General features: G+C 45.3%; 1 protein-coding gene across 1 annotated transcript in view; it reads right to left on the bottom strand.

Moving 5' to 3' along the window:
• Nucleotides 1-17227, bottom strand: part of EFR3B (EFR3 homolog B) — a 53091-nt gene that overhangs the window by 24175 nt on the left and 11689 nt on the right. The window contains exon 4 of the mRNA XM_077152295.1: nucleotides 6572-6693. Coding sequence (XP_077008410.1) covers nucleotides 6572-6693 — 122 coding nt within the window. The remainder of the gene's footprint in view (nucleotides 1-6571; nucleotides 6694-17227) is intronic.

Genomic DNA, 17227 nt, shown 5'->3' with positions numbered 1-17227 from the left:
AAGAGAAGGAAAAGGGCAGAAAGACCAATGGAGGAAATAAACGCTGAAAATTTCCTATCTCTTATGAAAGACATAAAGTTATAGATCCAGAAAGTGCAGCATACCCCAAACAGAAGAGATCCAAGTAGACCTGCTCCAAGACAGTTACTAATCAGATTGTCAAATGTCAAAGACAGAGAGAGAATTTTGAAAGTAGCAAGAGAAAAGCAATCCATCACATACAAGGGAACTTTGATAAGACTATGAGCAGACTTCTCAGCAGAAACCATGGAGGTGAGAAGGTAGTGGTATGATATATTTAAGATTCTGAAAGAGAAAAACTGCCAATCAAGAATTCTATACTCAGCAAAACTGTCTTTCAAAAATGAGAGGGATAGCCACAGTGGCTCAGCAGGCAGAGTTCTTCTCACCTGCCATGCCAGAGACCTGGGTTCGATTACCGGTGCCTGCCCATGCAAAAAAAAAAAAAGAGAGAGAGGATGTTTAAAATATTTTCAGACAGTCACTAGGGATGGGGATTGTGACTAAGAGACTGGATCTACAAGAAATATTAAAGGGAGCACTACAGGTAGCTAGGAAAAGACAGGAGAGAGGTGTGGAGAAGAGTGTAGAAATGAAGGCTATCAGTAAAGGTAAAAAGAGAAAAAAATAAGATAGATATATAAAATCCAAAAGACAAAATAGTAGAAGAAAGTATTGCCTTTACAGTAATAGCATGAAATGTTAATGGATTAAATTCCCCAATCAAAAGACATGGGAATGTCTGTCAACCTGCTGTGTCTCACCCTCAGGCTGGCAGTATGGATTAAAAAATAGGACCCATCTATATGCTGTCTACAGAAGACTCACTTTAGACCCAAGGACAAAAACAGATTGAAAGTGAAAGGTTGGGAAAAGATATTTCATGCAAACAACAACCAGAAAAGAGCAGGAATAGCTATACTAATATTTGACAAATTAGATTTCAAATGTCAAACAATTAAATAAGACAAAGAAGGACACTCTGTATTAATAAAAGGAACAATTCAACAAGAAGACATAATAATTGTAAATATTTATGCACCAAGCCAGAGTGCTCCAACGTACATGAGGCAAACACAGACAATACTGAAAGGAGAAGTAGACACCTCTACATTAATAGTTGGAAACTTCTATTCCCCACTCTCATCAATGGATAGTACATCTAGACAGAGGATCAATAAAGAAACAGATTTTGAATAATGTGATAAATGAACCAGACTTAGCAGACATTTACAGGACATTACACTCCACAACAGCAGAATACACATTTTTCTCAAGTGCTCATGGACCATTCTCAAGAATAGACCATATGCTGGGTCACAAAGCAAGTCTCAATAAATGTAAAAAGACTGAAATCATACAAAACAATTTCTCAGATCATAATGGAATGAAGTTGGATATCAATAAGAGAAGGCCAGAAAATTCACAAATATATGGAGGTTAAACAACACACTCGTAAACAACCAGTGGGTCAAGGAAGAAATTACAAGAAAAATCAGTGAATATCTCTAGGCAAATGAAAAGGAAAACACAACATATCAAAACTTTTGGGATGCAGCAAAGGCAGTGCTAAGAGGGAAATGTATTGCTCTAAATACCAATAATAAAAAAGAAAAAAAGAGCAAAAATCAAGGAATTAGCTATTCACCTGGAAGAACCAGAGGAAAAAAAAAAACAGCAAATGAGCCCCAAAGCAAACAAAAAGAAAGAAATAACAAAGATTACAGCAGAAATAAATGAAATTGAGACTATGAAAACAAAGAGAAAAGCAACAAAACCAGAAATTGGTTCTTCAAGAAAATCAGTAAAATGATGGACCTTAGCTGAGCTGACAAAAAAAAAAAAAAAAAAAAAAAAGACCCAAACAGAAAGAGAAAGAGACTACGCAAATAAATAAAATCAGAAATGGAAGAGGGGACATAACCACTCACGCTGCAGAATTAAAGGAGGTAATGAGAGGATACTATGAGCAGCTATATGCTAATAAACTAGACAATGTAGATGAAATGGACAACTTCCTAGAAAGGCATGAACAACCCACACTGACTGGAGAAGAAATAGATGACCTCAACAAACCAATCACAAATAAAGAGACTGAATCAGTTGTCAAGAAGCTCCCAAAAAAGAAAAGTCCAGGATCAGATGGTTTCACGTGTGAATTCTACCAAGCATTCAAGAAAGAATTAGTATCAATCCTTTCCAATTTTTTGAATTGGAAATGAGGAAGTCTACCTAACTCACTCTATGAAGCTAACATCACCCTCATACCAAAACCATACAAAGATACTACAAGAAAAGAAAATTACAGACCAGTCTTTCTAATGAATATAGATGCAAAAATCCTCAACAAAATACTTGTAAATCTAATTCAGTAGCACATTAAAATAATTTTACACCATGACCAAGTGGGATTTATTCCAAGTATGCAAGGCTGTTTCAATTAATGCAATATAACATATCAATAAGTCAAAGCAGAAAAACACATGATCATCTCGATTGATGCAGTAAAGGCATTTGACAAAATTCAACATCCTTTCTTGATGAAGACTCTTCAAAGGATAAGAATAGAAGGAAACTTCCTCAACATGATAAAAGGAATATATGAAAAACCACAGCCAACATCATCCTCAATGAGGAAAGACTGGAAGCTTTACCCCTAAGATCAGGAACGAGACAAGGATGTCCACTATCACCACTGTTATTCAACATTGTGATAAATGTTCTAGCCAGAGCAATTAGACAAGAAAAAGAAATAAAAGGCATCCACATTGGAAAGGAAGAAGTAAAACTCTCACTGTTTGCAGTTCAACTATATGTCGAAAATCCCAAAAAATCTATAGCAAAGCTACTAGAGCTAATAAATGAGTACAGCAAAGTGGCAGGGTACAAGGTCAACACCCCAAAACCAGTTTTCATCCTTTTGATTAGTATTGGAGTTGAGCAGATTTTTCTGAATGCTTAGTTGCCATTTATATTTTCATCTGCAGTTTTAAATGAAACTAGGGCCTCTCCCTGGAACATACCTGGGTGACCGGGCCTGGGGGTGGGGGGAGCCTGTCACCACCGGGACCCAGGATGAGTTAGGGCTGCCAGTAGTGGACACCGACTCCCCAGGGAAACTCTCGGCCAATCTGATCCTGACCTGCGTTCTGTCCAGACGTGAGAGTGCCGGGACTAGTATACCTCTCCACTTAGGATTCTTGGCTCCGGGCTAAATGAACTCCCAAATGCACAAGAGCATTGCATCCCAAACATGCTGGACTCATGTGTTGCACCCAAGAGAGCCTGGCTGGCCAGAAGCCTGGCCTGTTGGAAACATTTCTACCCAGGGCTCCCTTATGTGTGAAAGTGACTGATTTTTCTTCCCCTTGCACTCCTTTGGGTTCCCCAGACTCCCTTTTCCACATGACCACATTACTTTGCATGAGGTCTGCAGCTGGCTGACCCTTTCAGGATAAGTTTGGAAAGCTCAGGTTTGGGGGATCCTTTCAACGGGTTCTGTGGGACCTACCCTTGCACAAGGGGCCTGAGAAGCCTCTAACCCTAAGGGGAGTTCAGAGATTGCTGACACCCCGGCTCTGATAAATTGCAACACGCCCCTCTTTGTGAGACTTTGTATAGGGGAACCACAGGCAACCGGAAGCACCCTCTGGGTCCCCATAACCCAGCACGCCCACCACTGCTGGGGACTTGGCCCCTGGGCGGCAGGTGGAAACCTCAGGAAGTAGCGGGTACTGGGAGTTTATGAAGGAGAGAGGCAAAAAGAAGATGCTAGAAAAACCCTCCCCTGGGCAACCTCAGCAACCTGGCTGCTGCTCAGAAGATTCCTGCTGCTGTCAGGATGCCGTGCTGAGCAGGCCTGCCTCTGCGCCTTCTCCTCCTCCTGCTGAGCAGCCTGTGTGCGCGTGTGTGCGTGTGCATGTGGCCGCGCAAGGAGCATGCCCTCCATTCTCCTTGCTAAAAGCATGGCACTGCCTGAGTGACCAGCACCGGTGACAGTCACCCCTGATTACAAGTCTACACCTCCCACGACACATGCCATGCCCCAGCTGCTCCTGCCCCCTTCTGCCTCTTTGTACCAATTCTGGAGTGAGGTGGCTGCTCAGAGAGGCAAAACTCGGGAAAGGGCAAGGGGCTCCCTCCCCCTTTAGCCCTCACTGGTCTCATCATAGGCACTTGGGAGCCCCAGACCCAGAAAGTCCTTAATTGGTTGAGGAGGGGAAGCCAGGGAGGTGGGAGCCTGGAGGGAAGGGGCCCCGGGATTGCCCGGGTCCTTCTGCAGCCCTGGAAGCCCTGGGAGCTAGCAGGCAGGGGAGAGAGATGTCTGGACACTTTCCCCTTCCCTTCCATCCAACCCAGATCACCAGCTGTGGTGAAGCAGCTTGTTGTAGAGTCCCTGGCCTGCTGTCGCACAAAACTCAGCACTCTAGAGACCCTCTGAGATGCTAGAGGAGCAGGAGCCAGCAGCCGAGTTCAGGGTCAAAAGCAGCCCAGCTGTCAGCGTTCTGAGCAGAGGACACCTGCGGCCATGACCACTTCCTCCTGGGAGCTCCTCCTGGAGCTTAGATTGCTGCGGGAGCTGATCCCTCACCCTCTCCCTCCTCCCTCTTCCCTCCTCCCCTTCCTCCTTCTCCCCAGCCTCCCCACCCTCCTCCTTTAAACATATTCTCTAGTTTCCTAGAGCCTCACCAAATTGATCACACTTGTCATAGTCAGGGACCTACCTTCTAATTCTTTAGCATCTTACAGTTCCAAGAACAATGCCTGGCACCAAACACCCATTTACTAATTTCTCCAACTGACAGTGTGCCTTGCTTCCTGTATCTGTGCAAGTGTATATTTGTGCAAACTTCTTTGTGATTTTATTTCTATGGAGAGTGTATTTCTATGAGAACTATTTTTTATCAGCTTGAAAGTGTGCATGTGAAATTTAAAACTTTAAATTAAAAAATTTAAAAGTGTGTGTTCTGTAATTTAAGATGTTTATCTGAAAGCATTCCTTCCTTCTTCCTTCCTTCCTTCATTCACTCAACGCTTTTTTACTGAGCGCCTCCTGTTCTCCAGGCATGGTGTTAGCCCTTGGGATGCATCCATAAAGACAGCAACAATTCCTGCCCTCACAGAGCTTACATTCCAGTGGGGGAGAGATGCAGTGAATGACCTACCAGGTAACCTACAGAACATGTCTGGAGAGGATGCACACTACAGGGAAAGCCGGGCAGCTGAGGGCAGGGGAGTGTGCCGGGTGGGGGTGGGGCCGAGAGGAAGGCCTCACGGGCAGGGCCAAGGGGCAGAGGCTGGACGCAGTGAGGGAGTGAGCTCTGCGCGTCCCTGGGAGGAGACTTTCCAGGCACAGGAACAGGCTGTGTAAAGGTGGCGGGAATGTCCCTGCTGTGTTTGAGGACAGTGAGAACAGTGGCTGGAGGGGAGGGAGCTGGGGGAGAGAAGAGGTGGTGAGGCGGCCAGAGGTCAGCAGGGTTCATTAGTGGGGTAAGGACTTTGCCTTTTGATTGGTCTGGGTGTATATTTTCTATGGATAATGGTGAGTAGGTGGTTTCTGGGGTCTGTAAATGCATGTACTTCTGAACAAAAGAATGATCAGTGTGTTGTGTGCGTGTTCTGTTACTAGCTCTCAAATTGTACTAAAGGACCAGCATCTGAAGTTTAGCCCTGTTTTCTGGCTCAAGAGGTGTTTCCTTTAGAATCTACACACAGGGGGCCTAGAGCTGGCTGCTTGTCCACCTGCGCCCCTCCAGGTGCCCTCTGCCCACCTTGCGCCCCGCCAGGTGCCCTCTGCCCACCTGCTCCCCGCCAGGTCCCCTCTGCCCACCTGCGCCCCGCCAGGTCCCCTCTGCCCACCTGCTCCCCGCCAGGTCCCCTCTGCCCACCTGCTCCCCGCCAGGTGCCCTCTGCCCACCTGCTCCCCGCCAGGTCCCCTCTGCCCACCTGCACCCCTCCAGGTCCCCTCTGCCCACCTGCGCCTCTCCAGGTGCCCTCTGCCCACCTGCACCCCTCCAGGTGCCCTCTGCCCACCTGCTCCCCGCCAGGTCCCCTCTGCCCACCTGCGCCCCTCCAGGTCCCCTCTGCCCACCTGCGCCCCTCCAGGTCCCCTCTGCCCACCTGCGCCCCTCCAGGTCCCCTCTGCCCACCTGCGCCCCGCCAGGTCCCCTCTGCCCACCTGCTCCCCGCCAGGTCCCCTCTGCCCACCTGCTCCCCGCCAGGTGCCCTCTGCCCACCTGCTCCCCGCCAGGTCCCCTCTGCCCACCTGCACCCCTCCAGGTCCCCTCTGCCCACCTGCGCCTCTCCAGGTCCCCTCTGCCCACCTGCGCCCCTCCAGGTGCCCTCTGCCCACCTGCGCCCCGCCAGGTGCTCTCTGCCCACCTGTGCCCCACCAGGTGTTCTTCCTGCTCTGCTCCCACGGCCTCACGGGGCTGTCTCCCCAGTGACATCAGCACAGAAGTAAACACCAGTGAAATCGGGCAGCCCTGGACTGGGAACCATCAGGCCCAGGAGGCTTTTGGCGTCCTCCCTCCTCCCGTCCCGGACTCACTTAGTCTTGACCTCCAGGTCATCGTGGCTAGAGTGGCACATTTCGCTGAATCGGGACACAAAGAAATCGTAGCTCCGATGATAGGATGGGGTGTCCTCTTCGATGTTGGCAAACTTCACAAACTGCCAGGGAGGAGGAAGGGAAAGCACGTGAGAGGGCACCCGCTGCCCTCCTCTCCTTCAGGGAGCCAGCTCCCCACCTGCCCCATGGCGCCCCGGGCACCCACAGCCCAGCCTCCCGGGGCTGAGCACCCCGTCCCCGCTTCCTGTCCTGTCTGCACAGCAGTGACCCTTCTCGGCCCTTCCCTGCGGGGGTGAGCAGAGGGCAAAAGCGGAGCAAGGACCAAGGGGGTCCCCGGAGCCGATAGCTGAGCCCACCCACGGGGCTGAGAGACTGAGGTTCAGATCGAAACTCAGAGTCCAACCACCCCCGGGATGACATCTGGGAAACAAGGACACAACCGAAGTTGGGTTTTTAAAAACGTGATTGCTGCTTTTATTGGAAAAATTTTGAATAAATTTTTAAGGCTTGATATTTCGGGGCGGGTTCAGCATTTTCAGGCGCTGGTTGCTTCGGCTGCCGCCCCCTGCAGCTCACGTGCAGCCCCCGGTGGGCGCCTTCCGCCAGCTCCGGTGGAGAAGCGAGTCATGGCCTAAATGGAGTTAAATTACTAAAAGTCAAATATGACTCTTAGAGGTTACTTTGCTTAGTGTTATAAATTTAGTGCCCCAAACTCTTGTAAAGAGATTAGACCTCAAGTCCATTCTCCATCATTCCATCTTGAGACTGTCCCGTGCCTGTCCCCAACGCCCTGTGGACACGAGGGGTACGACGGGACAATCTGAGGAAATGGGCCCTTTCAGTACCAGGTCTCCCCAGGAGCTTCAGGGGCCCGTGGGTGGACAGACTTCCCCCGAGTGTGCCGGTGGGGAAGCAGAGACCCTCTGCTCCTGTCAGGGAGCGCTGGCTGGGGGGCTCGGTCCTGGGGGTGGGCAGCTCCCAGAGGACCCCCCGAGGGCTCTGGAGTCTCCAGGAGCCAACACGAGGATGACAAACCCGGAAACCTTGGTTTACAAACCAAGGGGGCCAATTAGGGGTGCCTCACGGGGTCTTAGTCAAGGGGCCACCCCACCGTGGAGGTGCCTCTGGAAAATGTGTCAAGGCCTGGCCGGGATGGGGTGGGGACTCGAAGGCTCTGGGGAGGCAGGGAGCGAGACCTTCAGCCCCGCTGGAAGAGGCTGTGCACGGTTATGAGAAGGTTCTGGAGCCACATTACATGTTTGAATCCCAGCTCTTCCACTTATTGGTCAGATGACCTGGGGCAAGTGACTTAAGCTCCCTGTGCCTCAGGTGTCCCATCTGTAAAATGGGGGCAGCAAGAGCACCTGCCCTATAGGCTTGAAACAGCCAGCACTCTGCCAGCTCCTTATTCCCCGACGGGTGCATCTGGTTGCTGTCAACACTCCAGGAGTTCACTGGGCCTTCTTACCTGGGTGACCAGTGACTATGTTTTTAAAATTCCTTTCTGTGTTTGGTCTGCTTCATCCCTCCATAGCTAATTCCCACTAACAGACGGCTTTTATTAAAACCCTTTTGCTAATGCTCAAGAGTGTGAAAGACTAAAGATTTTCTTTTTTTTTAAGATATGGTGAGGAAGATCTCCATAGCAACGAACTGAAGGTTCTGACCACAGAGCACATCAAAGGCCACGGGCGCTGCTATGGCCACCCTTTCAAAATCAAAGTTTCAGCTCAGGATCAAAGTTTCAGCTCTTTATATGCAACAAAGGGAGCCAAGCTTGCAGGAGGAGATCGCCAACCTTCACAAACGGCAAGAAGGAGCCACAATTGCGTGAAAACTGAGGGTCACTAAAGGCGAATAAAAGAAAGCAATTGCTAAATATTGACATTGCAAAAATGCCCTCCCCTGTTCTGGAAAATGGAAGCTGAGCTGCTTGGCCTCACGTTAGCACCAGCTGAGTGTCTCCAAGCAGAAGTAGCTTTTTCCTCTTCAACAGACATGCATTCTGAGCCAAACAACTTCCTGCCATCAACAATGGAGCTATAACTAAAAATACTAAGTTTAACCATAATATCCTCCACCCCCACCCCCACCGAACTACAACTGCCTCACGGCTCTAGACTGCAGGACGTTTTCCCTCTGCTTACCTACACATGAAGAAATGGGAACTCATTCTTTGTTTCACTAAGACAAATCCTAGCTGGATGGGCAGCCCTTGAGAAGCAAGTGGTTTTGACTTCAATCCACTGTCCCTTTCTCCCAACTGCCCTTGTTTATTGCAACCTTCTTTACCTGGAACAGCTTTCACTACAAACAGAGTGACAGTCCTCCTGTGACTTGATCATGTCCTGCAAATCTCCTGGCTACCAACCAAGGCATAAGTAATTCCTTAGACCTAGAACATACTCTCCTGTCCACTCACCTCACACCTTCCCACTGTCAACATTCTTTACAGATGTCCAGTCAACCAAGGTGGTGGTGTGAGATGCTCCAGGGGACTGTCCCCAAATGGAATCTTTGAACAACTAGCAAAAACTGGCAGAACAGGAATAAGGCCTTGTGTTTTTTATCTTTTTCTTTTTTTAAAATTTATTATTATTTTTTAGAGGCCTTGTGTTTTTGTATAGCTTAATATAATAGCAGGATACATCTCAAGACTATGGTGGGTTGATAATTAAAAAGTATTGGTGGAGTCCCTTGAAGGTCCAAAGAGGGGAAAAAATATATACATGGAACTATCAAGCTTTTCCATCTAGGAAATCCCAGTTACCCTCTTAGCTATTGGGGACTCCCAAGAAAATAGGCCAAGCCCTTGATTTTTGAGGCTTGCCTATATGAAACTTATTTCTGTAGGGGAAAAGCTAAGACTACCTATAAGGAGGCCTAAGAGTTGTTTCCAAGACGGGTCTTTTGTTGCTCAGATGTGGCATCTCTCTACCTAAGCCCAACTCCACAAGGAGAATCATTAACATCTCCCCTATGTGGCACATGACATCCAGGGGTGAAAATCTTTCTGACAATGTAGGGTATGGTTCCTGGGAATGAGTCTGGCCTGGCACCATGGGATCAACAACACCTTCCAGACCGAAAGGGGTAAAAGAAGTGTAATAAAATAAGGCATCAGTGGCCAAGAGAGATCAAATAGAATCAAGAGGCTATTCTGGAGGTTACTCTTATATAAGTTTCAGTTAGTGTTAATTGCCATGGTTTGCTAAATCCCAAACAATGCCACTCTCTTTGACTCTTAGGAACACTGAGGGCTTGAACTGAGAGTCTATAAAGGTTTCATGCACTAGGTTTGCCTTCCTGGAACTATAATTCCCGTAGGGATCCTAGGTCAGATAAATACCAAAACTCAGAGGGACTGGCCTCTCCAAGATTATCAATTAATTACATCCCCCTATTCTTTAGTGCTGACACCCTTCTCAGCATGAAAAAGTCAGAAGGGACATTGCCCAAAGATCTATATAGATTGGGAGAAGGATCAAAGGAGAAAGAGGAGGCATAACAGAGAAAATGTGATTTAACAAAAAAGAATGACTGCTGAATCACTATATAATATTCTTTCTAGCCTCTAATATTTTGGAGCAGCTAGAAGAAAAAATATGAGATGGTGGAATAGTAGCCCATGACAAACTCTGGGATCTGTCCCGTAACTACTTGTTGAAGTATGTTCTGAAAATTATTGCTTTTTTCTTTCTTTGCTTTGTATATGTTATACATTGTAATCAAAAAGTTAAAAAAGGCAGAGCCATGTTCCTCAAAACTCTGGAAAATAGTTAAAGGCTTCAATAACAGGGCAAGTGCTGAAACAAGAAAACACAGCTGAAAAGGGTAGCAAAGCTCATGGCACTCTTGCTGGCCATTCGCCCAAGCCTTCCCTGGAGCGGTGTGCGGTGAGGCCTGTGCTCCACTGTGGGCCCTTGGCCCTGTTCCAGAGGGGGCAGAATAACTCCTATGTGCACATGGGGGTGGCTGTATTTTGGTGCCAACTATTGGGTTGCAAGCTGAAAGACTGAATCAGGAAACCTGTCGTGGGTTCACCCTCTAAGAACTTGCCCTGCAGGCAGAAACAACTTGTAGGCAGCTAAAGTGGTGTAAAGAAATAATTAAGTTGAAGTGGCTTGGGGTAAAGGATTGCCTGCATTAAATTACACAACATAGCATCCAGGAAAGGATGAAAGCCTATTTCGTAGGGAATAGAGAGGGCATACCAATTCTTGTAAATGGGAATTCCTAAGGCCACAAGCAAACATGAGCCCAGGAAAAGGAGATTCTACTTGGGCTCAGATAAAAGAGAGATGATTTTGCACTTTGCATTTGCCTCATGCTTATCTTCTTGATGGGGCACGGGGGGAGAGGCTAAGCACTGAAGGAGACATCAGTCAAAGCAGAGCTAATTTGCAAATACTGTGAAAGGTGCTTTTTATTTTGGGTTTTATTTGCTAGCTCCTGGCACTCAAGGAAATCTCTGTCCTATCACTGGTTGGATAAAAGCTTAAGGAACAGACAGCTCAGAGACTAAATCTCAGAGTTCACACTTTAAAATATTGAAATATACAGTGCAAAACAAGACAAAGACAAGGAAACAGGAAATGATAGCCCATCCAAAGGAATGAGCTAAAAAGTCAGAAACCATCAATGCAAAGGACCAGAAAATGACTTAAAAAAAAAAAGATACTCAATATACTCAAGGAGATAAAGGAAACCACAGAGAAAGAATTAAAGGATATGAGGAAAACAATGAATGAACAATATGAGAGTCTCAATAAAGAGAAATTTTAAAAAGGAATCCAACAGAATTACTGGAGTTGAAGGCTACAATAACTGAAATGAAAAATTTCCAAGTGTTTCATCAGCAGATTAGAGCTGGCAGAAGAAGGAATTAGTGATTTTGAAATAAGACAATTGGAATGATTCAGGATAAGGAGCAGAAAGAAAAAAGAGTAAGAGTAGATCATAAGAGACCGGTGAATATCATCAAGCATACTAATATATGCACCATGGGAGTCCCAGAAGGAGAAGAGGGAAGGGGGCAGAAGGACTAGTAAAAGAAATAATGGCAGAACACTTTCCAAATTTAAAGAAAGATGCAAATATGCACATTCAAGAAGTCCAGTGAATCCTATACAGGATAAACGCAAAGAGAACCATACCCACACACATAATAATGAAACTATAAAGGATAAAGAGAGAGTACTGAAAGCTGCAAGAGAAAAGCAATGACTTATGTACAAGGAAGTCCCAGTGAAATAAATTTCTGATTTTTCATCAGAAACCACTGCAGAAAGAAAGCAGTGGGATGAAATATTAAAAGCGCTAAAAGAAAATAATTGCCAAACAAGAGTTTTATATCTGGCTAGACTTTCTTTAAAAAATGAGGGAGAGATTAAGACATTCCCATATAAACAAAAGTTGAGGGAGTTTGTCACCACTAGACTTTCCCAGTGCTACAGAGAGTTCTTCATACCGAAAGCAAAGGCCACTGACAGTGGATCAAAGCAGCATAAAGAAATAACCTCTAGTAAAGGTAACAATTTGGGTAAATATAAATTCAAGTACTATTGTATTGTATTTTTGGATACATAACTCAATTTTTTAATGTTTACGTTTCTAAAATGCAAATGCACAAAAAATTATGATAAATTATGGTTTGGGGCGTATAATATATACTGCCATAATTTATAAGAAGTACAACAGAAAGGTAGGTTATAGGAATAATGTATGTGTATGCTATTGAAGTTAAGTTGGTATCAGATCAAGCATGATTGTTACAGATTTAGAATGTTAAATGTAAACCCCATGGTAACCACAAAGAAAATATCTGAAAATATATACAGAAAAGAATAGAAGCGATTCATAATGGTACAATATGAAAAAAAATCAAGTAACTCTAAAAGTAGGCATTAATTTAAGAATTGAGCATCAAAAAAGGTGTAAGACTTGTATGCTGGTTTGAAATGATGTATGTACCCTAGAAGAGCCATGTTTTAATCCTAATCCCATTTTGTAAAGGCAGCCATTTCTTCTAATCCCTATTCAGTATTGTATGTTTGAAACTGTAATTAGATCATCCCTCTGGAGATGTGATTTAATTAAGAGTGGTTGTTAAGCTGGATTAGGTGAAGGCGTGTCTCTACCCATTTGGGTGGGTCTTGATTAGTTTACTGGAATCCTATAAAAGAGGAAACATCTTGGAGAAAGAGAGATTCTGAGAGAGCAGAATGACATAGCCACGAGAAGCAGAGTCTATCAGGCAGCGACCTTTGGAAATGAAGAAGGAAAATGCCTCCCGGGGAGCTTCGTGAAGGGAAGCCAGGAGAGAAAGCTAGCAGATGATGCCGGGTTCACCACATGCCTTTCCAGATGAGAGAGAAACCCTGACCCTGTTCGCCATCTCTCTTCTCACTTGAGAGAGAGACCATGAACTTCATCGGCCTTCTTGAACAAAAGTATCTTTCCCTGGATGCCTTTGATTGGATATTTCTATAGACTTGTTTTAATTGGGACATTTTCTTGGCCTTAGAACTGTTAAACTAGCAACTCATTAAATTCCCCTTTTAAAAGCTATTCAGGGCGGGCCATGGTGGCTCAGCAGGTAAGAATGCTTGCCTATCATACCCGAGGACCCGGGTTCGATTCCGGGTGCCTGCCCATGTAATTAAAAAAAAAAAAAAGCTATTCTGTTTCTGGTATATTGCACTCTGGCAGCTAGCAAACTAGAACAACTTATAAAGACAAAATAACAAAACAGCAGAAGAAAAATCTGCACTTTCAGTAGTGACTTTACATGTAAATAGAATGCCTGGAAACATCCTAGAGTATATTAAGAAGATAATCAAAGTATTGGCAAAGTCCCCTGAGGGAGGGGAGAAAGACTGTGGAACTATGAAACCTTAGCATCAGGGAATCCCCTGATACTGTGTCAAATTTTAGGGATACCCAAATCAATAGGCCATGCCCTCAATCTTCACTCTTGTGAAGCTTATGTAGGTAGTGGAAGAGCTTAGACTACCTATAGGCATGCCTAAGAGTTACTTCTGGAGGACCTCTGTTGTTGCTCAGATGTGGCCTCAGTCTCTCTAAGCCCAACTCTGCAAGTGAAATCATTGCCTTCCCCTCTATGTGGGACATGACATCCAGGGGTGAAGGTCTCCCTGACGATGTGGGAGATGACTCCCCGGGATGAATCTAGATCTGGCACTGTGGGATCAACAATTATATCCTGACCAAAAGGGGGAAAAGAAGTGTAATTAATAAGATAGCAGCAGCCGAGAGAGTTCAAATAGAGTCAAGAGGCTACTCTGGAGGTTGCTCTTATGCACGCTTCAGGTAGACCTTGCTACCTATCACAACCTGCCAACCCCCAACCAGGACCATTCCAGCCAATCATAAACACCTAGGGCAATATATAAGATTCCACAAGGGTTCCAGGCATTAGAGTAACTTTCCAGAAACCTACAACCTCCAGATGGGTCCCTATCCAGATGAGTCCTGGAACCTAGCCCAGCCTCTCCAGAACATCAGCTAGCTCCATCTCCCTACCCCATATTAGCGACAGACCCTTCCAATATCAAAAATTTAGAATTGCCTTTACCAAACACCCCTAAAGAGAGGTATGGAAAGATCAAAGGTGATGGTAAATTATACATAGAAGATAGGATTTAACAAATGAATATGAATGCTGAATCATTAAATTGATATCTCTTTTATTCTCCATTATTTTAGAGTAGCTAGAAGTAAAAACCTAAAATTGTGAAATTGTAACCCATGTCAAACTCTGAAATATGTTCTACAACTAATTGTGGTGCTGTGCTTTGAAATTTATAGCTTTTTTTGTATATATTTTATTGTTTCCAAAATAGAAGGAAAAAAAGTCGACTGTGATTATAAAAAAGTATTTAAGCCTTCTAGTTTCCTATATTCTGGGGCAGCTAGAAGGAAAAATATGAGATGATCATATGGTAGCCCATGACAAACTCTGGGATCTGCCCTGTAACCATTCGTTGAAGAGTACTTTGAAAACTATTGCTTTTTTATATCTTTGCTTTGTATATATGTTATACTATACAATAAAAAAAGTTAAAAAATGTAAATGGATTAAACTCTCCAGTCAAAAGGCAGAAATTGGCAGAATGGATAAAAAGAAGCATGACCCAACGAAATCCTGTTTACAAGAGACTTACCTTAAATTCAAAGACACAAGTAAGTTCAAAATGGAAGGAAGGAAAAATATATACCATGCAAACAGTAACCAAAGAGAGCTAGGATAGCTAGAACGGTATATTTAAATATTTTTGGAATTATTGAGACTTGTTTTTTGACCTAACATATGGACTATCCTGGAGAATGACCCACGTGCACTAGAGGAGACTGCGCATGCTGTTGTTGGGGGGAAGTGTTCTACGTAGGTCTGCTAGGCCTGGTTGGTTTGGAGTATCATTCAGGTCTTCTATTTCCTTTTTAATCTTCTGTCTAGGGGTTCTATCCATGATTGAAAATGGTCTCCTACTGTTAATGTAGAACTATCTATTTCCCTGTTCATATTTGTCAATGTTTGCTGCATGTATTTTGGGGCTCTGCATAGTTATTTATAATTATTATAGCTGCTTGTTGAAGTGAACTCTTTATCCATATACAGTGACCTTCTTTGTCCCTCATAATGGTTTTTGACTTAAAGTATAGCAAAATAGACTTTAGGTCCTTTAAAGAGGAAGGAATACTCCCAAACTCATTCTCTGAGGCCAATATCACCGTAACTAGGAATGGAGTTCTCATACATGTGACAACATTGATGACCCTCAAAGATATCATGTGTGAAATAAACCAGATGAAAAGGGCACATATTGTATGCTCTCACCCATGAAATAATTAGAATAAGCAAGTTTATAGAGACACAAAGGAGAATACAGGAGCAGGGGCCAGGGTGAGGGTGGGGAATGGGGAGATATGCTTAGTAGACACTTTATTTCTATCTGGGGTGATGGAAGAGATCTGGTAGCTGATGGTGGTGAGGGCAGCTCAACGTTGTGAATGTAATCAGCAGCACTGAATTATACACTTGTGGCTAAAAGGGGAAATTTTAGGTTGTATATATAGTATTAGAAGAAAAATGTTTAAAGATGGGACTATACAACACTGTTATAGAGCCCAATGCAAACCATGGGCTATAGTGAACCCCCTGAGAGCCCCTATTTTCTCGGTGGGCAGAAATAGGCAAGGCCATCTGTAAGACTGAAGAAGCAGGTTTGGGAAGGGACTTGAGGAGAAACTAGAAGGCTTGAAATGATCATTGAGAGGGATGCGAGAGGGAGTGGTCGAAGAATCAGCAAAGGGGCCACCTGGAAGCCGGGAAGAACTTACAAAGCCGCATTTCTAGGGCCCCGGCTCCCACGGCGGGTGGTTTTCTGAGGCTGGGCTTTGAGGCGGGAGCCTCTGGGCAGAGAGGGCAGAGCGGGCATGGCAGGGCATGGCAGGGCTGGGGAAGGCGAGGCAGGGGGACCGAGTGTGGTTCCTACTGGGTCCGGGCGCTGGGGTAGGAAGCGAAGGGGCCTCAGTGGGAGCTGAACCTAGGAGAGAAAAGCAGGGACCCAGGGTGGTGTGGCGGTGAGAGGTCGCGATGGGGATGGGGAGGGCAAGGGAGCAGGTGGGGGAAGGATGGACACTGAGCAGCCACAGCCCTTCTGTTTCACCAGGAAGGAGACTGAGGCTGGAACTCAGAGAACTTGCTGGAACACACTGTAGGGAGGCAGCCCTCGCCCGGGTCAGCTCTTGCACCAGCCTCAGTGTGTGTTCCACTTAAGGTTGTGCAGTAAAGAAAGCACAATACCAACATGCCATTGACTTTGGGGTCATTCAGAGTCGAAAGTGCACATTTTAAATCCATGAGTCTACATAATATTTTAATATTTGTTGGCACTAGGTGGGATATATTACTTGCTCATGTTGTAGGATCTCTGTATACTCAGATTTAATATTTTCAGTCTGTTATCATGAGTGACCCCAAGAGGCCAGGGCACATGGTCCTTTACATTTTCCCCGACACACACACGCGGACCCGTTGTGCAGCAAGGCAGGTGTGCAGAAGTGAATCCCTGAGCATATAAGGAGCGTAGCTGGGACCTCACTCCCCAACTTCTCCTGACTTTCCTGGTCCCCAAGGAGAATACTTAAAGCACAGGTATTGTCATCGAGGGCTTGAAAGCATAAATTTTAAAAACTGTACTTTATTGCATTGATAGGTAGGAGTGGAATTAGCAAGTTTGGATTTTGTAGCAAAAGTCTCAAGACCCCTTGGTCATTAGGGTTATCAAGTACAAAATGGATGAATCACCATCAGGGATGTTAGAATTAAAAGAAAAGAAAGAAATCCTACCTAGGTTTAAGACTGGACTGTATTAGTGGTTCCCAAATGTGGCTGAGAGCATCACCTGGGAAAGTTTAAAAAATATCGATTCCCAGGTCCCACCTTGGAGATGCTGCAGTAGGTCTGGGTTGCAACCTGGGAATCTGTAGGTTTCCAAAGGTCTCCAGAAGACTCTGACAATGGCCAGGCTCGGGAACCTGGAACGGGGGTGGGGTGTGTGCAGAGGGGCTCTGTAGAAGGAGGAGATTCATTCTGAGCTGAGTCAGGCA

This window comes from Tamandua tetradactyla, chromosome 3 (genome assembly GCF_023851605.1).
Source record: "Tamandua tetradactyla isolate mTamTet1 chromosome 3, mTamTet1.pri, whole genome shotgun sequence".
NCBI lineage: Eukaryota > Metazoa > Chordata > Mammalia > Pilosa > Myrmecophagidae > Tamandua > Tamandua tetradactyla.
Note: the sequence above shows the minus strand (reverse complement) of the source record. Positions and strands in the feature narration are given on the sequence as shown.